This window comes from Rosa rugosa, chromosome 3 (assembly GCF_958449725.1).
Source record: "Rosa rugosa chromosome 3, drRosRugo1.1, whole genome shotgun sequence".
Taxonomy (NCBI): Eukaryota; Viridiplantae; Streptophyta; class Magnoliopsida; order Rosales; family Rosaceae; genus Rosa; species Rosa rugosa.
Genome location: NC_084822.1, coordinates 48,166,761 through 48,189,032, shown reverse-complemented (window position 1 = coordinate 48,189,032; position 22,272 = coordinate 48,166,761). Strand labels below are relative to the sequence as shown.

General features: G+C 37.9%; 5 protein-coding genes across 7 annotated transcripts; 1 reads left to right on the top strand and 4 right to left on the bottom strand.

Annotated features, from left to right (window-relative positions):
• Positions 1–253: 253 nt before the first annotated feature.
• Positions 254–2,127, bottom strand: LOC133739322 (F-box/FBD/LRR-repeat protein At1g13570-like). 2 transcript variants are annotated; one of them, XM_062167071.1, is made up of 2 exons: positions 1,988–2,127; positions 254–1,800 (listed from the first exon to the last, which is right to left on the bottom strand). In XM_062167071.1, the coding sequence occupies exon 2, from the start codon at positions 1,664–1,666 to the stop codon at positions 434–436; it is 1,233 nt and encodes a 410-aa protein (XP_062023055.1). In that variant the 5' UTR covers positions 1,667–1,800; positions 1,988–2,127; the 3' UTR covers positions 254–433. The 2 variants fall into 2 exon arrangements, with proteins under 2 accessions (XP_062023055.1, XP_062023054.1); XM_062167070.1 differs by having other exon boundaries at positions 254–1,681.
• A 10,210-nt stretch (positions 2,128–12,337) lies between these two features.
• Positions 12,338–13,030, bottom strand: LOC133737858 (F-box/FBD/LRR-repeat protein At1g13570-like). The gene has a single exon (XM_062165337.1). It carries the CDS (start codon positions 13,028–13,030, stop codon positions 12,338–12,340), a length of 693 nt encoding a protein of 230 aa, XP_062021321.1.
• Positions 13,031–13,732: 702 nt separating this feature from the next.
• On the top strand, positions 13,733–18,018 carry LOC133739453 (F-box protein 7). 2 transcript variants are annotated; one of them, XM_062167230.1, is made up of 11 exons: positions 13,733–13,856; positions 14,252–14,338; positions 14,429–14,541; positions 15,013–15,129; positions 15,220–15,316; positions 15,459–15,532; positions 16,375–16,428; positions 16,528–16,629; positions 16,809–16,867; positions 17,218–17,428; positions 17,666–18,018. In XM_062167230.1, exons 1-11 carry the CDS (start codon positions 13,847–13,849, stop codon positions 17,723–17,725), a joined length of 984 nt encoding a protein of 327 aa, XP_062023214.1. In that variant the 5' UTR covers positions 13,733–13,846; the 3' UTR covers positions 17,726–18,018. The 2 variants fall into 2 exon arrangements, with proteins under 2 accessions (XP_062023214.1, XP_062023213.1); XM_062167229.1 differs by lacking the exon at positions 13,733–13,856 and having other exon boundaries at positions 14,236–14,338.
• A 131-nt stretch (positions 18,019–18,149) lies between these two features.
• Positions 18,150–19,127, bottom strand: LOC133739454 (acetyltransferase At1g77540). The gene is made up of 2 exons (XM_062167231.1): positions 18,818–19,127; positions 18,150–18,380 (listed from the first exon to the last, which is right to left on the bottom strand). The coding sequence occupies exons 1-2, from the start codon at positions 19,073–19,075 to the stop codon at positions 18,309–18,311; spliced, it is 330 nt and encodes a 109-aa protein (XP_062023215.1). The 5' UTR covers positions 19,076–19,127; the 3' UTR covers positions 18,150–18,308.
• Positions 19,128–19,975: 848 nt separating this feature from the next.
• Positions 19,976–21,993, bottom strand: LOC133739354 (V-type proton ATPase 16 kDa proteolipid subunit-like). Its single transcript, XM_062167112.1, has 3 exons — positions 21,749–21,993; positions 21,379–21,664; positions 19,976–20,448 (listed from the first exon to the last, which is right to left on the bottom strand). Exons 1-3 carry the CDS (start codon positions 21,828–21,830, stop codon positions 20,316–20,318), a joined length of 501 nt encoding a protein of 166 aa, XP_062023096.1. The 5' UTR covers positions 21,831–21,993; the 3' UTR covers positions 19,976–20,315.
• Positions 21,994–22,272: the final 279 nt, after the last annotated feature.

Genomic DNA, 22,272 nt, shown 5'->3' with positions numbered 1-22,272 from the left:
TATCGATTACAGGAGTATAATAACTTTTATATAGCTAGAGCAGCTAAACCTTCCAACCAACTTAGAGCAATGATTCGCCTTGATGTAGGATAGGTCCACTGTAACAAGCTATAGGGCTGGAAACATTATATCAGTCCTAATATAGGATAGTAACCAATACATCAATGAAGTTAAATGTCTTACGACTTTGTATAAACACGATTAATTGAAAAGGTACAACTGCCAGTAAGTATGAACATTGTTGTGAAAAACAGGCATATATATATCATCATAAAGAGTTGTGCCAAAGTCACATTTTTGAAAGCAAAATACTACACCGATGAAACACTAGTCACATTAGAATTATCCCTAAATTCATACTGTTGTCAAAAGAGAGACAGACATACATCATTATAAACAGTTGTACCAAAGTCATATTTCTGAAATCAAAATACTACCCTGCTAGATCACTTAGAATTATCTCTAAATTCAGTGATGCACGCCTAAACCGGAGTAACTTTTTTGCTAGATCATAACCATCAAGAGGAGTGGAAGGATGTTTATATACTGTCATTGTCTCAAGTGCAGGTGAACTTAAAAGCAGAAATCTGATCAAATCTAGTGCACCTTCAACAGCCTGAGAGCAGTGTATTTTCACATGTCGCAGCTGAGTGAACGAGCAACTCTGGTTGTCATCAACCCAAGAGTTCACTTTTCCCACTTCGGCCTCATATGTTTGGCGGCAAAAAGCAAAAACTTCTAATTCTTCCAGAGCAGGGGAGATTCTCAGAAGGCAAATAACAGTTATAATATCCTTAACATCATCAATCCCTACTCTTACAATAAGAAATTGCAGATGTAAACACGGTTTAGGCAGCTTTTCCAGCAAGGAGCCAGCAGCCAAATACTTTGTAAATTTGGAGTTCATGTAAAGACGGTGAATATTGGGAAGTTGAGCAAATAACTTGAGCAGATTACTAGATCTGCAAGGACCCCGTCTATGATCAAACTTGCGTAGCCAAATGAAAACATCAACGAGATTTGAGGTATTTAATATATTAACATCCTCAAAATCACCCATAAAGCGAAGAACCTGGAGATTTGGTGCATTGATATTGAGCTGGCTGAAATCATAACACCACTCCACAGTCAACCGCTCAAGTAGAGGACAGTGAACAATCAGATTTTCAAGCACATCATCCGTCAGAGTAACACGAACAATTTTTAGGCTTTTCAAACTTTTGAAGCCTGTGAATGTGGACGGCGGTTGTAGCAAACATCTATGCAACTCTAAATAAGTCAAATCTTGACATGAAAACATAGATGAAGGCACCTTATAGCGCTGCCGTCCCAAGATTTCAAGTATGAACTCTTTGATGGAGTTTCTTGACATGTAAAGTATCCACCGATCAATATCTCTAAAGGATACATGTTCTCGAGCAAGCTTGAACTTGTATACGGGGCCAAAGTGACTTAAGAGTAAATGATCAACAACATTAGCAAATGTTTGGTGTTGAGTTGAGATAGACTGGGGATCAAACACCAGATGTGGTAGCATAGCCGATTTGTACCTCCACTTAGTTGATAAAACACTCGTCCTCACTGCATCCCTAACTGGCAAGCACAACAATATCTTTTCTGTAACATCACTTGGTAAGTTGCTTATTCTATCCAACTCCATCTCCATTCTTTTTCTTTTCTTCTGAGATATTCAAGCAATTTATTTAGAACCTGACCAAGGGTGTCGAAAGGGATAGCAAGCAAACAAAGTTCCAATCTTTAACAAACAAACACCCCAACTTTATTCAGTAATTTACACCCCTAAAAACAAAAACAAACCCAGTTTCTATTAGTGTAATCTAGTTAATAGAAATGATAACACATAATATCTATTAGTGTAATCACCAGGAGAAAACTACAAATCCAAACTTGATTATTGATCAGAAATCTATTGACTGGAATGAAGATAATGCAAAATGAGCCAAAAATTTGCGAAATTAAAACTTACCATGGTTTCTACTTGCCTCTTCTTCGGAAATTAGCAGTGAAAATCAGCAGGAGAGAAACAACCCAGATCACCCTAGATGATTCCGCTATCACTTTCCTTTTGCTTTTTCTCTCAGTATGTATGTGAGGCGTCACGTGAGAAGGCAGGTGCGTACAGAGTGAGCAATGAACAATACCCGCGAAGCGGGTCATATTTGAACCCGTCAAAGAATTTGGGCAACATTCTGGGCCAGTAGTTTGGCGGGTCAAATTATTTCAAAGTTTTTCTTCGTTCACTTTTTTTTCTTCTGGTTGTTTGTAGAAAAGTTGCAAACATTAGTCATGAGATCAACTCCATAAACTATTTCGTGTAAGATCAAATATGGACATAACACATATCATCATAAAGTAATTGATGATTAGCTTAATATCAATCCTAGTTTAACATGGATACAAACAGTAAATCAATACTAGTAACTTAATGAATAGTGTATCAATTCATTAAGGATAGTAATCCATTGCTTAGTCGACAAGAAAGGCTACAAGTTGTGATACATTAGGAATCTAAGAGTGAAACCTAAACCGACAAGGAATGCTTTAATGGGAAGCTTCTTGAGGTTTAAGTCTCATATATATACAGATGAATTGGTCCCTGATTACTACCACGACTATTGCATATTGTTCTGTCCATTGAGAAGCAAGTTGGTAAGTAACAGAAGACCATATTCAGTGATCGTGTTTAGCAGCTGCATAAGATGGAATCCATGACAGTGATTGCTGAAGGTAAGCCTTAATCCTATTATGATTGTTGTGCATATGTTGTGAGCATGTAACTATGGTTTTACAATTGGTATCAGAGCATAGGCTCACAAATATGAAAAATCGTTTTAGGGTTTTGAAAAACAAACATAAAATTTTTTAAGAGTTTTTTGCTTTACGGGTCAAGTAATTGATCAGGTTACTGACCAAGTCACTGGTCATGTAACTGGTCAGGTATCTGACCAAGTAAGTAACTGACCAGGTAACTGACCAAGTAACTGGTCAGGTACCTGATCAAGGTAAGTTACTTAAGTCGACTGCTGCATCTGGTTAATTATAAAATTCACGCTTCCGCTATGATTTTTTAGCAGCAAATTGGGGAAAAAGCAAAAACAGGTTTTTCTGTGAAAATTGTTTTCGATTCATAGCATGATAATTAAAGTTTTGATTGTGCCCAAGAACCCTAGTAGCATTCCCGGCGTGCGTTAGGCTAGAGTAGATGGTGACCGGATGAAATTTACAATTTCTTGATTGTTCTGTGGTTTCTTGGAATCGAACCAATTTTGGTTATGCTTGAATATGCATGTTGAATTGATTGATGATGTGGTATTGTATCTGTGATTGTGTGAACTTGTATGAAGAACAAAAATCTCCCAGATTTTGTTTACACGTTATTAAAATTGACAGATACAAGAGCTTAACTTTCTTACAAGGATGAATCTGGATAGAATGTAAAGTAAAAGAGCTCATATGTTTTGTGGTTTTCTGTTGGCACAAGTGATTATGATGCACAAAGCATCCTTCATTGATGTTGGCAGAAAACATTGATCAGGTACGTGTAACTGGTCAAGCAACTGACCAAGTAACTGTACCTGATCGAGTAACAAAACTGAAATTGTGTTTTGTGTTTTAAAACTATGCTTCAGTTTTATCTTCCAAAGAAGTGGTTAAGTATGGTTTTAGAATACAAAACAGCAGTATGCATGCTTGATGAAAATAAATACGGATACTTAGAAATTTTTCTTCTGTCTAAAGATGTGGATAAATTTCTTTGGATAACTTGTTTTCATTGAACATGGCATATTGATAAAGAACTCCAGGATATTAAGTTTCTGCTCAAAAGTGATGCTTAATATTGTTTTTGTTATGGACTGACATGAATGCAAGTATGGTGTTTAGGTTTTCTGTATGTTCTTGTTTTGGTTACTTAAAGCTAAATAAAACACAGAAAACTTAAACATATTTTCTTTACAAACTGAGAACTCACTCGAATTTTTGTTTTGCTCCTTAGGTAACTCTTACATGAACTTGAACAGTGTCTTGATGTTAACTGGAACCAACTATAGAGCTTGGCTAGACTCTGTGGAAAATTATATGGGAATGCATGAGAACATAGACTACTGCTTTACTGAGGATAAGCCTGAAGAGTTAAATGAAAAGAGCACCAAGAAAGATACTGACCTTTACAAGAAGTGGCATAGATCCAATAGAATGGCTAAGAACCTCATCAGAACATCTATGTCTAAGACTGTCAGGGGAAGTATAGAAGAGCCTGAGCTAGCATCAGATTTTCTGGAACTCATAGGTGCTAAGTTTAAAGAAAGTGAAAAAGCAGAAGCAGCTAGGCTAACCAAGGAGTTTCATGATTTGAAGTACATGGGTTCAGGGGGAGTTAGAGAACATATTATGAAGATGATCAATATAAATGGCAGACTCAGGGAACTCTTAATGGGGGTTAGGGATGAGCAAGTAGTGCATTATGCACTACATTCCTTGCCTAACAGTTTTAGTCATCTTAGGACCAGTTACAACTCTCAAAAAGGAAACTGGACTCTAGATGAACTTATATCCATCTGTGTGGATGAGGAATCTAGGATCAAGGAAGAAAAGGAACCTGCTACAACCATTAACCTCATTGAGAAGCCTAAAAGGAAAAAGCCCCAGAATAAGCTCAAGCCTACCAAAGCCATAACTAAGAGTTCAACAGCTGTAGTGGCCAAGGAAAACAGGCCATTCAGGTTCAAGTGCTACTTTTGCAAAAGAGTAGGACACATGAAAAAGGACTGCACTGGCTATAAGAACTGGTTAGCCAAAAAGGGTAAGATTTTTTCTAATACAGTTTTTTCCTTAGAAATTAATCTTATAAATGTTGAACCACAGTCTTGGTGGATAGATTCAGGCTCACCTATTCATATTACTAATTCTTTGCAGGGATTCATAAGGAGGAGAATCCCAAAAGGTGATGAAGTGAACCTGTGTGTAGGAAATGGCATGAGAGTAGCAGTCAAGACTATTGGAACCTTAAAGCTCGATTTAGGATTAGGAAAATTATTAGTTCTGGACAATGTTTTTTATGTACCTTCCATGAGAAGGAATTTGGTTTCAGTTTCTCTTTTAGTAAAATCTGGTTGTAGACTTGTTATGGATAGTAATGGAATTCTTATTTCTAAAAATTCTGTTCAAATTGGTTCTGGTGTTATTATGAATGATTATTTACAGTTAAATTGTTCAATGGCTCAACAAGAAATTTTACTTGTTGAAAATAACACTAACAGTACTAGCACTTTAACAGGTGTTAAAAGAACCAAACTAAATGAAAAGTCTGCATTTTTATGGCATAGAAGACTCGGCCATGTTTCAAAAGAGAGACTGAAAATTTTGGTGAAAAACAACATCCTAAATGAACTTGATTTTTCTGATCTAACAGACTGTGTTGAATGCTTTAAGGGAAAAATAACTAATACTAGAAAGAAGACTGCATATAGAAGCCAAAATTTATTAGAACTCATACACACTGATATATGTGGACCATTTAGGCATCAAACTATCTGTGGAAATGTGTATTTTATCACATTCATTGATGACTTTTCTAGATACAGTTATATTTATCTACTTTCAGAAAAGGCACAAGCATTGAAAGCCTTTCAAATCTTTAAGTCTGAAGTAGAAAATCAACTAGAAAAGAAAATCAAAACAGTAAGATCAGATAGAGGAGGTGAGTTCTATGGCAAGTACACTGAATCCGGCCAACAAAAGGGTCCATTTGCCTTGTTTTTACAAGACAATGGAATTAAAGCTCAATATACAACACCCTATAACCCACAACAGAATGGTGTTGCAGAGAGAAAGAATAGGACTCTTTTGAACATGGTTAGATGCATGATGTGTACAACAGGTTTGCCTAAATTTCTGTGGGGTGAGGCTTTAAAAACTGCAAATTATATTTGCAACAGAACACCTAGCAAAGCCATAGAAAATACTGCTTTTGAGCTTTGGTGTGGCAGGAAACCTAGTCTTCATCACTGCCATGTTTGGGGATGCCATGCAGAAGCTAGGATTTATAATCCAAGCTTGAATAAACTTGATCCTAAGACAGTTAGTTGCTATTTTATAGGTTATCCAGATAAATCTAAAGGCTATAAATTATATTCTGCTTATCATTCACCTAGAATTTTTGAAACACATCAAGTAAAGTTTCTAAGTGAAAAAGTTCACAATACAAACCTTGAGGATTTATCCTCAGATTTTGAGGAAATTGTGTCGGATGAGAATATAAGCGTAGCATTGCCTTTAGAACAAGAAGTAACTGATCAAGTCACTGGTCGAGTAACTGACCAAGTAACTGATCACGTACCTATAACTAGTCAAGCAACTGACCATGTCACTGACCGAGTAACTGTCACTGGACAAGTCACTGACCATGTAACTGGTCAAGTATCTGACCAAGTCACTGGTCGAGTACCTGTAACTAGTCATGTCACTAACCAAGTAACTGGTCAAGTACCTGTCACTGGTCATGTCACTGACCACGTAACTGACCAAGTAACTGTCACTGGTCAGGTAACTGACCACGTAACTGACAACCCTCAACCTAGAAGATCACAGCGAGCAAGAAAACCAACTTATGGGGGGGAAGATAGTGACTACATTGTTTATCTGCAAGAAGCAGAAATTGAAATAGATTGTGCAGAGGACAATGATCCAACTACATTTAACCAGGCCATTGAAAGTAGTGAATCTCATCAATGGCAGCTAGCAATGGAAGCAGAAATTAATTCCATGAGTCAAAATGCAGTTTGGGAATTAGTTGAACCTGACCCAAATCAGAAACCTATAGGTTGTAAATGGGTTTTCAAAACCAAAAGAGATGCAAATGGCAATATAGAGAGACATAAAGCAAGATTAGTTGCCAAGGGTTTTACACAGAAGGAGGGCATTGACTTTACTGAGACTTTTTCTCCAGTTTCTACAAAAGACTCATTTAGAATAATCATGGCTTTAGTTGCTCACTTTGATATGGAGCTACACCAAATGGATGTTAAGACAGCCTTTTTGAATGGTGAACTAGATGAAGTGATTTATATGAAGCAGCCAGAAGGTTTTGTGCAAGCTGGAAGTGAAAACTTAGTATGCAGGTTAAGAAAATCAATTTATGGCCTTAAACAAGCTTCTAGACAGTGGTACAAGAAATTTGATTCTGTGATTTCTACTTTTGGATTTACAGAGAATCTTGTTGATGAGTGTGTTTACTTGAAGACAGTTGGGAACAATTTTATTTTCCTAGTACTTTATGTTGATGATATACTTTTGGCTAGCAGTAACATTAAACTGCTTAAAGACACCAAGAGCTTTCTGTCAAAGAATTTTGACATGAAAGACTTAGGAGAAGCATCCTATGTACTAGGCATTGAGATTAAAAGAGATAGAGCACAGAGACTACTTGGTTTGTCTCAACAGAATTATATTACCAAAGTTTTGAAGAGATTTGGTATGGAGAAGTGTGCAACTGGAGAAGTCCCCATGTCCAAAGGAGATAAACTAACCAAGAAGCAAAGTTCCAAAAGTGATGTTGTGAAAGAAAATATGGAGTCAAAGCCTTATGCTAGACTTGTAGGAAGTCTCATGTATGCACAAGTCTGCACTAGGCCAGACTTGTCTTTTGCAGTAGGGATTTTATCAAGATTTCAGTCTAATCCAAGCCATGAACATTGGGTAGCTGGGAAGAAAGTGTTGAGATACCTGCAGAAAACTAAAAGTCACATGCTAGTTTATAGGCAAGTGGAGGATCTGAACCTCGTTGGATTTTCAGATTCTGATTTCGCAGGGAATTATCCAGACTCCAAGAAGTCAACTTGTGGATACGTGTACATGCTAGCAGGAGGTGCAGTTGCTTGGAAAACCATGAAGCAAACTCTAGTTTCAACCTCCACCATGCAAGCTGAATTTATTGCAGTATATGAAACTGTGTGTGAAGGACTTTGGATCAGGAATTTCTTGATGCAGACCAAAGTGTTAAGTCACATTGTGGCAGACACACTTGTGATTTATTGCGATAATGAAGCTGCAGTTTTCTTTAGCAAGAACAGTAAAAGATCAAATAATTCTAAGCATATTGATTTAAAGTATTACAGTGTTAGAGAAAGGGTTAAGCATGGTGAGATAGCTGTTTTGAGCATTGACACGAATTCACAGCTAGCAGACCCCTTCACCAAGGCATTGTCAGTAGCAGCATTCCAGAAGCATACAGCCAACATTGGAGTTTTAGCTAGTCTAGATGCTTAGGTTCAGTAGAGAGTTAATCCAGTTGGAGCAATTTAAATTTCTAAGGTTTTTGAGTTCTTGTATTTTTTTAGTTGTGGTCTTTTGACTTTATTTATCACAACTTGTTTGTAATGACAGATTTTATTATTATCAATAAACTTTTGAGGTATTTCCAGTTATGATTTTGCTGCAGCTTTATTGTTTTATTTTGGAAATTATCATCTTGTTTTGAATATCATACTTGCTATCAGATGGCTTAAATCATGTGAAGCATGATGTTAAGGTTCAAGCAATATTTTTAAGCCATCAGTGTTCAGTGAATTTGCTTGAGTTTCTGGATTTAGAAACATAAAGTAGGACCTAATATATGTTTACTTGTTGATACACATTAACATATATTGTATCACTTCTGGTTGAACATATGTGGATTGCAGAAGCTTATGTTAGTGGTTTTGAAACTCTGCATTTTTGTTAAAATGTATATTGTTTCTTGCTCTGCATAAATAACTGTGATCTGACCATGTTGGAATGGATTTTCGATTTGAGTTTGTTATTTGGCGCGCACTTCAGTAAGTTAAGTAGGTTTTGATGTTCTCTGGTGCAAATCATCGAGCATGATATGTGTGAGTCCAAGGGGGAGATTGTAAGATCAAATATGGACATAACACATATCATCATAAAGTAATTGATGATTAGCTTAATATCAATCCTAGTTTAACATGGATACAAACAGTAAATCAATACTAGTAACTTAATGAATAGTGTATCAATTCATTAAGGATAGTAATCCATTGCTTAGTCGACAAGAAAGGCTACAAGTTGTGATACATTAGGAATCTAAGAGTGAAACCTAAACCGACAAGGAATGCTTTAATGGGAAGCTTCTTGAGGTTTAAGTCTCATATATATACAGATGAATTGGTCCCTGATTACTACCACGACTATTGCATATTGTTCTGTCCATTGAGAAGCAAGTTGGTAAGTAACAGAAGACCATATTCAGTGATCGTGTTTAGCAGCTGCATAAGATGGAATCCATGACAGTGATTGCTGAAGGTAAGCCTTAATCCTATTATGATTGTTGTGCATATGTTGTGAGCATGTAACTATGGTTTTACATTTCGGCCCCAAGTCAATATCACAGAGCATAGTGTTCTTATATAGGATGAACTTGGCTAAGTCACGAGCAACTATATTATATTACACTCACGAGGTGGAACAAGAGCATGACCGGTACCAATTGGGACCATGCAAGAGTGTTTTGTAATGACTCAAATATTATATAAAGACAGATAGTTGCAAGGTTACTACTGCAAGAATGAACATTGTTGTGAAAAATAGACATACATGCATCATAAAGAGTTCTCTGAGTCACATTTCTCAAAGCAAAAATTACACTATGCAGACTGATGAACCACCTGTTAGAGTAGAATTATCTCTAGCTTCACTGATGCACGCCGAAATGGATCAAAACCATCATGAGAAGGTACAAACTTGTCTTGATATAAATTATAAAGTCATCGTCTCAAGCGCAGGTGAACTTAAAAGCAAAAATTTGACAAATGTGGGAGTGGTCAAATTCTGCTGGGCCCGCAATTAAAGCGATTAACTCCGTAGTTAGTATGGCGTTAAATTTCAGTCATGAATGCGGAGATTATTACGACAATAACTACGCACAATGATTATGATTATAAGTGCGCAATGAATGACTATCATAAATACGCAATGAATGACGGTCGTAAGTACGCAATGATTAACTGTTATTAGTGCAGCAATAATTGTCATCATAAAGTGTGTAAATAAATACACCCATAAAAGCCGGAATAATGACGGCTTGCTCCCTAAGTAAGTGATCGCCTATATAAAGGAGGCTCGACGTTCAGGTAAATCATCAAATTCCAATTCACTCTACTCCACTACTAAGAAACGTACTGACTTAGGCATCGGAGAGTTTTCTGCAGGTACCCCCCCTCCTACTCGAGCCAACGGTCAAACTTCGAGTCAACGCTCGAGGGAAGCTTCTCGATTGTTGTCCCGGTCAGCTCCCGCTCCAGTCCGCATTCATTGGTGAGTCAAACTCCTCTACGGAATTTTTCAACACCAACAAGTGGCGCCGTCTGTGGGAAGCACTTTTCCCTAAAAAGTGATGGCGGGAGCTGGCCCTGACGGGATCCTATTTCTGTCACTAAGGACTGGGAGTGATGGAATACAAGCCCTGAAGTGATAAAAGTCTGGGTAACGTAAACTAGTGTTCTTTCCTTTAGTAATCATATTCTGATTTTTTCCTTTTATATTTGAAATTTATTTGTGGTTAGTGTTGTTGAAATGTATGTGTAAGGCTGGTGGCCAGAGTAAATACCCAAGGCCGGTGGCCAAGGAGAATAAAATGTTGTTGATCAGATTCAAAGGGAAATGGGGGCAATTCCATATCTCATGCTGAAAATGAATCTTCGCCTTGAGGAAAGAATCGAGGCGGCTAGGGCCCGAGGAAAGAATTGAGGCGGCCAGGGCCCGAGGAAAGAATTGGGGCGGCCAAGGCCCGAGGAAAGAATCGGGGCGGCCAGGACTCGAGGAAAGAATCGGGACGGCCAGGGCTCAAGGAAATAATCGAGGCAAGATTCGAAACAGCCAGAGAATGGAAATTTCCTCTTAGGACGAGTGTCCAAAGAGAAAATTTGGGGGCATTGTGGGAGTGGTCAAATTCTGCTGGGCCCGCAATTAAAGCGATTAACTCAGTAGTTAGTATGGCGTTAAATTTCAGTCATGAATGCGGCGATTATTACGACAATAACTACGCACAATGATTATGATTATAAGTGCGCAATGAATGACTATCATAAACACGCAATGAATGACGGTCGTAAGTACGCAATGATTAACTGTTATTAGTGCAGCAATAATTGTCATCATAAAGTGTGTAAATAAATACACCCATAAAAGCCGGAATAATGACGGCTTGCTCCCTAAGTAAGTGATCGCCTATATAAAGGAGGCTCGACGTCCAGGTAAATCATCAAATTCCAATTCACTCTACTCCACTACTAAGAAACGTACTGACTTAGGCATCGGAGAGTTTTCTGCAGGTACCCCCCCTCCTACTCGAGCCGACGGTCAAACTTCGAGTCAACGCTCGAGGGAAGCTTCTCGATTGTTGTCCCGGTCAGCTCCCGCTCCAGTCCGCATTCATTGGTGAGTCAAACTCCTCTACGGAATTTTTCAACACCAACAACAAAATCTATTGCAAGTTCGACAGCAGGGAAGTTGTATATTTTCACATGTCTCAGCTGCGTGAATGAGCAGCTCTGGTTCTCATCAACCCAATAGTTCACTTTTCCGGCATTAGCCTGATAATTGTTGGGTTTGGTGCCTATCCCTCCTTGGTGGAGATATTTTGCATGGTATTAATTGTTTGTGCATTCAAGGTGACAACTTATCTATGAAAAATTGGTGCATGGTCAAGTGCATGCATTGGGTATAAATGCAAGGTCAAGTTGATGCATTGGGAAGAAATGCATAGTTAAATTCATGTTTTGACCTTTTTAGTCTTCCTAGAGAGTTAATGTGGGAGATGGGTGGTTGATTCATGTATGAGCATTGATGAAGTGAGTCTAGAGACTTCCATCAATGGTATAAATAGATGAAGCTTGTGTGGAGGCAAGCAAGGAGAGGAGAAGAGCAATTCTAAAGGTCTTCGTGTATAGAAGCAAAGTGAGTTGTGTTCAAGAGTGTGAATAACTCTTGGGGTAGAGTGATCTTCTAGGTTGAGAGAGGGTGTACAAGGGGTATCCTTTCGGATACAAAGGCTCGGATACGTAGGCAAGGATATTGGCCGAACCTCATTAAATATTGTTGTCTTCTTGGTTTGGTTATTTCTTTTATCTATCTCTACTTCTAGTACTTACGTGGCGGAGGGATTAATTTCCCTAACAATAATGTCGGCTGCCAAAAGCAAAAATTAATATTTAATTCTTTAAGAGCAGGGGAGCTTTTCAGAAGACAAAGAGCAGTTAGAAAATCCTCCGGATCATTATAGCATATGCCTAATTGAAGAAATTGCAAATGTAAACATGAATTAGCTAGGCAGCTTTTCCAGCGAGGAACCGATAGCCAAATATTTTGTAAAATAGCTGCTGATGCGAAGCCTCTGAATATGGGGAAGATTTGCAAAGAACTTTAGCAAATTGGTAGGTCTGCACGGACCACTTCTCCGGAATCGCAAACCAATCGTAGCATCAACAAGATTTAAGGTATTCAAAATATTAATATCCTCAAAATCACCTGTAAAGAGAAGAAATCGGAGATTTGGTGCATCAATCTTGAGTTGCTGGAAACCGTGACAATCTTTCAAAGTCAACCTCTCAAGCAGAAAACAAGAAGTGAAATTTTCGAGCATCTCTTGATCCAGGTTAACATTTCCAATACAAAGGATTCTCAAACTTTTGAAGCCTTTGAATGTGGACGGAGGTTGTAGCAAACATTTATTTAACTTTAACGCATCAAGTCTTGACATGCAAACATACATATATGAAGGCATCAAATAGAGTTCGTAGTCTCCACAAGCTTTTTCAAGTATCAACTCTTTAACAGAGTTTCTTGATACATGAAGTATCCACCTATCAATATCTCTAAACGATAAATTTTCTTGAGCAAGCTCGAACTTGTGTATGGAGCCAATGTGACTTGAGAGTACATGATCAACTATATTCACAAATGTATAGTGCTCAGTCGGGATACACTTATCATCAAACACCAAATGTGGTAGCATAGCTGATTTGTACCTCCACTTACTTGACAAAACACTCGTCCTCACTGCATCCCCAATTGGCAAGTGTGACAATATCTTTTCTGCAAGATCACTCGGTAAGTGCTAATTCTATCCAACTCCATCAAACTCGAACATGACTTGGCTATTTTACTTTCCTTATGAAATATTCAAGCAATCAAAAGAACAAAATCATTAATCCAAATTCCCAGTGTTCGAAGATCATTTAGATTGTCACCTATAGTCTATGGATAGATATAGTAAGCACACAAAGTTCCAATCTGAATTATCACAACAAGTACTCAAATTTGCTACAGTATTTCACCCAAAAAAAAAAAAACTGCTTTTTAAGCCAAACCCTATTGAGTTGAATGAAGATAATACGAATTGGAACAAGAAATTAACTTACCATCGTTTTGTCTTCCCTTTTGTTCAGAAATTTGGGGTTGATCGAAGATCGAAGCCAAACCCTAGTTCTGCTAGTCTTTGCATGCATGATCTCTCCTTTTGTACTTATAAAGCGAAACAAAGCAGAAAACAACACGTGACAAGGGCACGTGAGTTGCTCGGCACTTGATCAATGAACATAACCCACGAAGCGGGTCATATTCATATCCGCCAAAGAATTTGGGCCACATTCTGGGCCAGTAGTTTGGTGGGTTAAAATTATTGAAAGCGGTAAAAACTGTCGTATATCATGAGCTAAATAATTAAAAGTCTCTCCTTCTTCATCCTCTGTTTTCCTTTCTGTTCTTCCCTCATTTTCTCTAGACAACCGAAGCTTCATTTTTCTACGGGGAAGAATCACCCATCATTTCAATGGCTTCAGGTAACTTGTTTATCTCTTAAAGCTTTGATCTTTGATCTCGAATTGCGCTCCTGGGCTGCGGAATCTTTTCGCGCGGTTTTTGGACCCGGAAGAGTTTTGTGGAATTTTGCAGGATTTATGAGTTTAAATTTGAATTTTGTTGACACCCTTTTGTTAGTTTAATGAAAAGTTTATGAATTTGGAGGTTTTGCGTTCTGGGTAGTGATTAATAGTCTCGGGTATGGATTGATAATGTGTCATTGTTTTGAAACGAATTTGAGCTAGAACTCATTTGGTTATGGTGGGATTGAAATGAAATAATTAAGAAACGAGTTTTTGGAGTTTGATTTTGAAGAGTCTGGTTCCTACAAATGAAGTGAAAGTTTGATTTGATCAAGTAATGGTATTTCTTGCAGATTTTGCTTTCAAAGTTCCGGCTGAACTTGAAGCGGCTTTGCGGTTGAACTCAGTTCATCACTATGTGACAAAAAGGCCGTGGCTTGGTAAGTTATTTTGTTTGCTGTTTTGATGTCTGCGTCTGTCTTTCAATATAATAGTTTTGTGTACAATGTTTATGTTTTCTTGTTGTTCAGACCTTTATGGAGTCAATGTTAGACCTGTTGCACCATTTGGAAGTATGAGTAGAAAAGCAAATGTTGATCCAGCACTGTTACACCAGTACTTGCCGGATGAGTTGCTCTTTGAGGTATTAACTTGAGAAATAGCTGCTCTCTAACAAACATTTGTGGCTATAATGAACTTGCAATATTCATTTACATTCTTAATCCTTTATCTCATGTGTGGTTGCTTTTAAAAAGTTAGAAAACGGAATGAACAAAGACATGGAAGTTTTATAATCTCTTAGAAGGAACTAAAGGAAGTGTTCATTTTGCCTAGATCATTCTTACAGGTCTTAATGTTTCAAAAGACCTAATCCATGGGTGTCGTATTTCCTTTTTTATATTTTGCAAGTATGTACTCTTGATTCTGAAGCACTAGGAGAGTGCTTGAGAATTAATATTATGTCGATTCTGGATCATTAGCACTGGAAATTGGAAAATGAGAATCACATTGTCTTTCACTGCAAAGATAACTAGTGCATAGATTAACCTGTATACAGTTACCATATAAGAATATATAAGTGCCTATTGCTTATGATAAAGAAATTGTCATGCAGTTGTTTGCACGAATGACTCCATATGACATGGGAAGGGCATCTTGTGTTTGTCGAAAATGGAGATACACTATCCGTAATCCTGTGTTTTGGCGCATTTCATGCTTAAAAGCTTGGCAGGTATAATTGGTGTTGGTTTTAAAATTTGCTCCAGTTAAATGTTGCTGCATGTAAATATTGGATCTTAATATTGAAGTCCCATTTCTTAAGCTTTCTGGAGTTGTTGAAAACTATAAGATTTTACAAGCAAAATATGAGAGTTCATGGAGAAAAATGTGGCTTCTAAGACCAAGGGTCCGCACTGATGGTAAGCTTAATTTTTTTTCCCTAGTTTTTTTTTTTCTGCTTATTTTGATTTTCACCAGTGTCTAGACCTGATATGCTTGATACTTCTCTCAGTGTGTGATCCCCTCAATAAATTCAATTCTTTTCTGTTTTTCACATATCAGGTCTGTATGTGAGTAGGAATACTTATATTCGCACGGGAGTTGCAGAATGGAAGGTCTCTAACCCAGTTCACTTGGTAAGAACATAGTATTTACAAGTACTCTGGGATTCTTCATTTCCCTTTACTGGAGGACGAGGATGTTTTTGTTAGTATTTTAAGCACACTCGTATGAGTCATATCTCATAATATCATTAGCAATGCAGAATGATATTGTTGCAATTTATAAACTAAGAAGAGTGAGAATTTAAAGAAGGCAATTCTGATGGCCCCCTAAAATGTGAGACTCAGGAGTTCTTAAACTCAAATTGCTGCTGTATGTAACTTGAGGGGACTAGTATTGTGATGACTATTTAAGTGCAATCTGCATTTCTAACAGTCTACAAAGTTACTTCCGGTGTGTTTTTGCACATGTTGAACTACTGCTATATATATTCCAGAGGATAACTATCCCAAAACCAAGAAGTGAGCGTTACCTACTTGTTTTAGATAATTATTATTGAAGGTACTTCATGGTTTTGGGTACATTGAAGGTCCACTTACCTCTTCCCTTCCATAATAAGTCAATTCTCAGTACCTGGTAAAGCCTGATTCTCACAAGGTCCTTTAAAATGACTCCATTTTGGCTGTATTTGTGATCTAGTTGGGAGTTTAACTGCCTTTTAGCTTTGTACTTGGTGACTAGTGCCTTAACCTTGTGCTGCTTTCTTTCTCATCTGTCTTGGTTTTATCTCCCTACCCATCACATCCTCTTCTCTCTTTTTGTTTCATTTAATAAGTTTCTTGTCAAGGTTTTTTTCAAAGAAAAAAGGGAGAAGAAAACAGAAAATAGTTGCAAACTCGTCCATATGAGTATTTTGTTTGTTTTTTTTTTTTTTTCCCTGTAATTTGTGGTCACTCAATCTGCTCTGCTTTTGCAGGTCTGCTACTATCGCTACATCAGATTCTATCCTTCTGGCCGATTTCTTTATAAGGTGGTAATTGCTGAAAGTTTAAATAGTAATGTTGAGGACATCAACAATAGTTTTCTGTTTTCTGATTGTTACTATTTATCCCTCTTTCCTGCACGTCAGAATTCATCTCTAAAAGTCAAGGATGTGGCAAAAATCATGAACATCCGTGCAGCCAAGGCAGACTCGGTTTTCAGTGGCCATTACTCATTGTCAGATGATAAGGTCAGCTTATTTTTTCCCTTATCTTATCTGACCAATATTTACAAGTTCAGAATTCGTTCATCATACATTAAATTTACCTTCATCAGCTATTGATTTATGTGGGATGCTTACTTCTATACAAACGTGCTAGTGCTCATCTGCCATTTGCATCTGAAATATCTTCTATTACAACATTGCAGGTTGAAGCAGCAGTTTTGTATCCAGGCAGGCGTCCGACTGTGTTGAGAATCCGCCTAAGGTACTATAACAGCTCGCATGGGCTGAACTTCATTAAGATTTTAAGCTGGTACTTTTGTGGAATAGTACCATGTATATAGTTAAATTGCTGATTCAACCTAGAATTGTTTCCACATTATGCAATTTGATATAGAGTCAGTTATGCAACTAATTTGGGTGGGAAGAAGAGAAATTGATCTAACAGAATTACACTTGTCATATTACAAAGATTCTGTTGAAGTGGTAGGAGGGGAATTTCTTATAGATAACGGTTTGAAATGTCTTGATCTATGCTGAGATGCAGTCGTCTATTTTTCTGTCTTGTTTCTACTTGAAAGTAATTTTTTTTTCCCTGCCCATCGACCCTTACAGGTTAAGAGGAACAGTAACAGGGGCAAACAATCGTATGGATTTACTGTCACTTGTTACAAGTGGTGTGAACGATGATGAGGTCTGTGGCCCTGATGAGGATATCCTTGGGGTGGTTGAAGGATGGCAGGATGATGAGACTCACAACCCAGATGTGCCAGCTGTCTCACACACGAGGGGTCTAACACCTTTTGTCTTCATTCCGTTTGAAGAGGTACATATGTTTCCTCTATCACTTCAGCAATTAAATATCTGCTCACAAGATTTCATGTAAGCCGTGTACTTTAGTGATTAATGGTAAATCTATTCAACTTTCAAGCAATTAAAAAAGGAATGCAGCACATTTCCTTCTGTTCTTGTCTAGAAAAGTTTTTATTGATCCCTCACTTGAAGCAAAGAATTACTCACATTGTAGATTGTTGTTTTTTCTTACTTTTTCTTTGTGATGTAGGTGGATACATCATTTCTGAATCTACCTGTGGAAAAGATGGATTATTTTGTGCCTGGCTGATACCGTAGAAAAGAAGAGTAACTTCCTCTGTAAATACACAGTATTATAGTCTTGAGCTTTACTAGGATCCTTCAATCTCCTTTATATATCTGTTCCTACAATGTTGACTTGAAGCCATGTAAGATTATATCAGTTTGCTCTGGTTATTTGCTTGTGGTAGTCATTGTTGTTTGCTTGAATTGTAGGTACCGAAAAAGAACATTGAATATGATCTGTGTTGTAATCTCTTGATACAATAATGTATTCAATAAGTAAGTTACGTATTTGTAAATGATACATTGGGCTTGATTTTACTGGAAGTTTATACAGATAGACTGTGGATATGCTCTTATTATGGTACTTAATCAATTTCTGCCTTCCATCTGAAGTCAATCATATCCTATAAGACGTCAAGACTACCAAAACCAAGTTCCAGACAGGGAGATAATCAAACCATAAAATATTCTACGTTTATATCTGTTGGCTTGAACAAGCATCGGACGTTAAAAAAGAGGAGCAGAGGAACGTTTTCCCTGTTCAAGCTTACACACATTTCAGTGATTTCTCACTAGAAGTACAGTTTATTACAGAGTAGTTTCTAGCTCTATATACTAGACTTCGTCTCAGGGGAGTACAGGAGAGAATTCCATGAAGGGTTCTTCGGGAGAAAAGTGTCCTGCCAACATAAAATACAGAAAAATATGTCACGGCCCAAAACTTTGCGTATGGACTATGAAGCCAAGAACATAACAAACATACCAATATTTACAGAAAACCCAAGTACATCATCCAACTGGTTTTCAAACCTTCAAATTTACACAGAAACCTTTATCCATGTTCCTCACACTTCCTACTTTCATTGATCTTCGTAACCTGACTATGAAAGATCTAATCGATTTAGAGCTAAAACTTTCTCATTTCTCCAAGTGGATTGTGAATGCCAATAGCTATGAATTACAAGACCCAATTAAGCAAATAAACACAACCATTTCTAGAGGTCCCAATGATCATCAACAGCCCAGAATCAGCTTAAAAATCCCCAAATAAAAAAAAAACCACACACAACTGAGAATTCAAGAGGAACCCAGAAAGGGGAGGTAGGTGGTTACTTACAGAGACGTAAGAACAGGTGGGGATGACGGACATGGAGTTGGCTTTGGCGTGGTTGAAGGCGGCAACGCAGAGATGGGAGGCCAAGCCCAAGCCTCTCTTGGAAGATGGGACATAGGTGTGAACCAAGTCCATCACTTTCCCCTTTTCTCTGAGAACGTAGTCTATGTAGGCTTTCTGGTCCTCTGACTCGAACCTCTGCTTCGCTTCGTTCCACACTATCTTTGGAGCCGATCCTGCGACCTCGTCTGTTGTACCCATCTTCCACTCTTTCTCTCTATCGGCGACTCTGTTCTGTTTGTTTATCAATTATCAAAGGAGAGTATTTGTGGACACGCAGTAGGCACGTGATAATATAGTTTTCAAATAATTTTAATTTTTTTTGTTTTTCAAGAAGATTTTTTTTCCAATTTTAATTTAATTTTCTCTTTGTTCTTTTTCTAAGGAAATTTATTATTCATATAATCTCTACAGAAAAGCATAACCATACTAAACACAATTTTAGTAATCTGTCCCTAATAGTAATACTGTCATTCAATCTCATTCCTTTTTTAATCTCTAATATATGTACACACTCATATTTTGTTATCGGACCGAAAAACTATATGTAGGATGGGCAGCTGGAGAAGTTTTTTTTTTTTTTTTTTTTTAATCCCCACCCTACCCATGATGGGGCTCAAACTCCTGACCTCCCAAATGAGAGTCGGATTGAAAAACTATATGTAGGATGGGCAGCTGAAGAAGTTGAGATCAAAGTCCATAAATATTACAGATAACTTCCAGCTTTCCCCAAGTTAGCTTCTGCAATTTCAATCAGTTGTCAATTGCAGGTAGAGAAAGTTGATTATGAGCCAAGATGACCTTGAATTCCGGAGCTTGTTCTAGTAATTCTACTGCTTGAGGAATGCATAGCATGGTACAAGAAGCAAAATCGTACCAACAACACTAACTACAACTATCCTGGATTGGTTTCAAGTAACATACTCAAAACTTTTGAGTTTAAAACAGATAACAGCCAAACAATATCCATAACCAGTCCTAGAGACCCAAAGCATATGATGACGGAAGGTTTTGGATACTAATTAAACTGCAAAACAAACATTCATATGAATCAGTGATTCATCCCCACCATCTCCATTCAACTTGCATTCTACCAAGATCTTTCTGCAATAGAATATGTTTTAAGCCAATAGTATGTAGAAAGATACATCTCCTTACCTCATTCAGTTAGCTACTTACAGCTATTACATAACAAAACCACCAAAACCCATCACTAGGGTGAAGTTCTCATTGACTAATCTGTCCTTATTTTGGAGCAAGAGAAGAAAAAAAATGACATTCAGAATAAATGTTTCTTCATAACTACAAGCATAGGGCCGCTCAAATACCAATATAATAACTCTAACTAAACTTAATTGAACTTTATAGAGACAACTTGTCAAGGCAGTGAATGTGAATGCTCTTCAACGAACCTAGAGGAGCAATAACCAAGTTGACTTCCTCAGTCTGCGCGAGATTGCCCTGCTCGGGACGAGAGGATAATCCCAACAATGAGACCGTACAAAGCAAGAGCTTCAGCAAAGATGAGGATAAGGATCATGCCAACAAAGAGCTTTGGCTGCTGTGCATTAGCCCTGAAAATAATCCAACAAAAGATATGAGAAAACTATCATACTTATAGTATCCAAAAGGCTGTGGTATGTCTCATGAGATAGGGAAAATGAACAGAGATAAACCATCATCCAACGGCAAAAACAAAGCAACTACAACAGGAGTACAGAACCAACTTCTTTGAAGCAAACAGTCCAAATAATGACCAACTTTTAATAAGAATGTTTTCCAGACAGCAGAAAGGGCTGAAACTTCTCAACATCTAGTGTCATTCCTGCTGGAGCTTCTGTAGTTATTGAATTTTAACACAATAAGATTATAACCCAACGTTTGCAATTCAATAGCCAGTACATTACATAAACCTAGTTGTCTCCCTCTAACTTGATAGGATTACACTTGGGCACAAACCCAAAATCAAAATGCAAAATCTAATACTTCATATTTCCATGGAACTGGATATAGATTCTATGAATCAGTCAATTAATAGTCAAAGCATAAACTCAATACCAGATGGCAAATGCATACCTACATAAGTAAGGCATCTCAGCATTTCTTGTTAGTCACAGAAATAACCAACAAGTCTATCAAACTACATCGTACAGCCATATATATATAGAAGATCAATGCCCCTTCTAAAGTAATGTATCTCTTTCCCTAAGGTTACCCTCAGCAAGAGACTTATTATCAAAATATTTACAATAAATAGGAAATCGACACCTACTATATGAAGCTCTTCTGAGCATTCTCACATATTCATTTATATATTCAACCACATACTACTCGACATGCTTTTTCTTATCTCTAAAAACAGTCACTGATACACAACTAGCTCATAAAAAATTAAAGTCTTTGTCTTTTCTCTGTTGTATCTACAGATAACTTCCAACAATCTCCCCCTAAATAAAGTAGATCATCTTATTCCGCAAGCATATGAATCAGAGTTCAGGGATTACCGGACACCGGCGTCACCGACGATCCCGATAGCCATTCCGGCGGAAAGCCCAGCGAGGCCACAAGCAAGGCCAGAGGACAAGTGAGCATATCCATCAAACAGGTAATAAGATTTGGCCTTTGGGTTGATCCCGGTGCTGATAATCACAGCTATGATGAGGCCGTAGATCCCAAGCACTCCAGCCATGACCACCGGAACGATCGATTTCATGACCAGCTCCGGCCGCATCACTCCCATGGAGGCCACGCCCACGCCACTCTTGGCGGTCCCGTACGCCGCGCCCATGCCTGTGGCAAGATCAGGAATTAAATCAAAGTTCTAGGAAGAAAAGAGTAAAAATCGAAGGGATCGGAGATCGGCGAGGGACTTACAGGAGAAGACGAGAGCTGCGGCGGCGCCGAGGAAGCCGAAGAAGGGAGCGGTCTCGTCGCCGCTGAAAGTAGAAGAAGCCATCTCTGGTCTGATTGATTGGGTGTGTGAATCGAATCTGGGGTTTCGATGAAGAAGAAGCTCTCTCTCTCTCTCTCTCTCTCTCTCTTTCTCTCTCTGGTTTTTTGGTGAGAGAACAGGGAGTTGGATCGGAGGAGGAGAATGGTTGATATTGATTTAGAGTGCCTCCACGGCTCGCGGTAAAATTAACTAACTTCTTTTATTATTTTCTACTGGGCTTCTACCTTCCATCCAATTGGGCTTTCATGATTTAGTCCGCATGAAATCAATAGGCCCAGACTCTTCAGTAAATTGGTGGGCTGCTCACTGGGTCGTTGACTCTATGATGGCCCAAGAATCATGATATGTTTCAGGATCGAAAACGAATATAGTTGTTTCAGCCGATACTTGAAGTAATTCTACCACTTCTTCTAGGAGTAGCCTTTGTAATAGAAATCGATCATTT

What these genes read in the sequence shown, in the direction of transcription:
- LOC133737858 (XM_062165337.1), bottom strand. Translation starts at nt 13,030, where the DNA reads ATGCTACCACATTTGGTGTTTGATGATAAGTGTATCCCGACTGAGCAC.
- LOC133739453 (XM_062167229.1), top strand. Translation starts at nt 14,236, where the DNA reads ATGGTATTTCTTGCAGATTTTGCTTTCAAAGTTCCGGCTGAACTTGAA. An exon ending in GACAAAAAGGCCGTGGCTTG is followed by an intron (nt 14,339 to 14,428) that starts GTAAGTTATTTT and finishes CTTGTTGTTCAG; the next exon opens with ACCTTTATGGAGTCAATGTT. An exon ending in GTGTTGAGAATCCGCCTAAG is followed by an intron (nt 16,868 to 17,217) that starts GTACTATAACAG and finishes CGACCCTTACAG; the next exon opens with GTTAAGAGGAACAGTAACAG.
- LOC133739454 (XM_062167231.1), bottom strand. Translation starts at nt 19,075, where the DNA reads ATGGGTACAACAGACGAGGTCGCAGGATCGGCTCCAAAGATAGTGTGG. An exon ending in CCACCTGTTCTTACGTCTCT is followed by an intron (nt 18,381 to 18,817) that starts GTAAGTAACCAC and finishes TTATGTTGGCAG; the next exon opens with GACACTTTTCTCCCGAAGAA.
- LOC133739354 (XM_062167112.1), bottom strand. Translation starts at nt 21,830, where the DNA reads ATGGCTTCTTCTACTTTCAGCGGCGACGAGACCGCTCCCTTCTTCGGC. An exon ending in CGCAGCTCTCGTCTTCTCCT is followed by an intron (nt 21,665 to 21,748) that starts GTAAGTCCCTCG and finishes ATCTTGCCACAG; the next exon opens with GCATGGGCGCGGCGTACGGG. An exon ending in GTCGGTGACGCCGGTGTCCG is followed by an intron (nt 20,449 to 21,378) that starts GTAATCCCTGAA and finishes GATTATTTTCAG; the next exon opens with GGCTAATGCACAGCAGCCAA.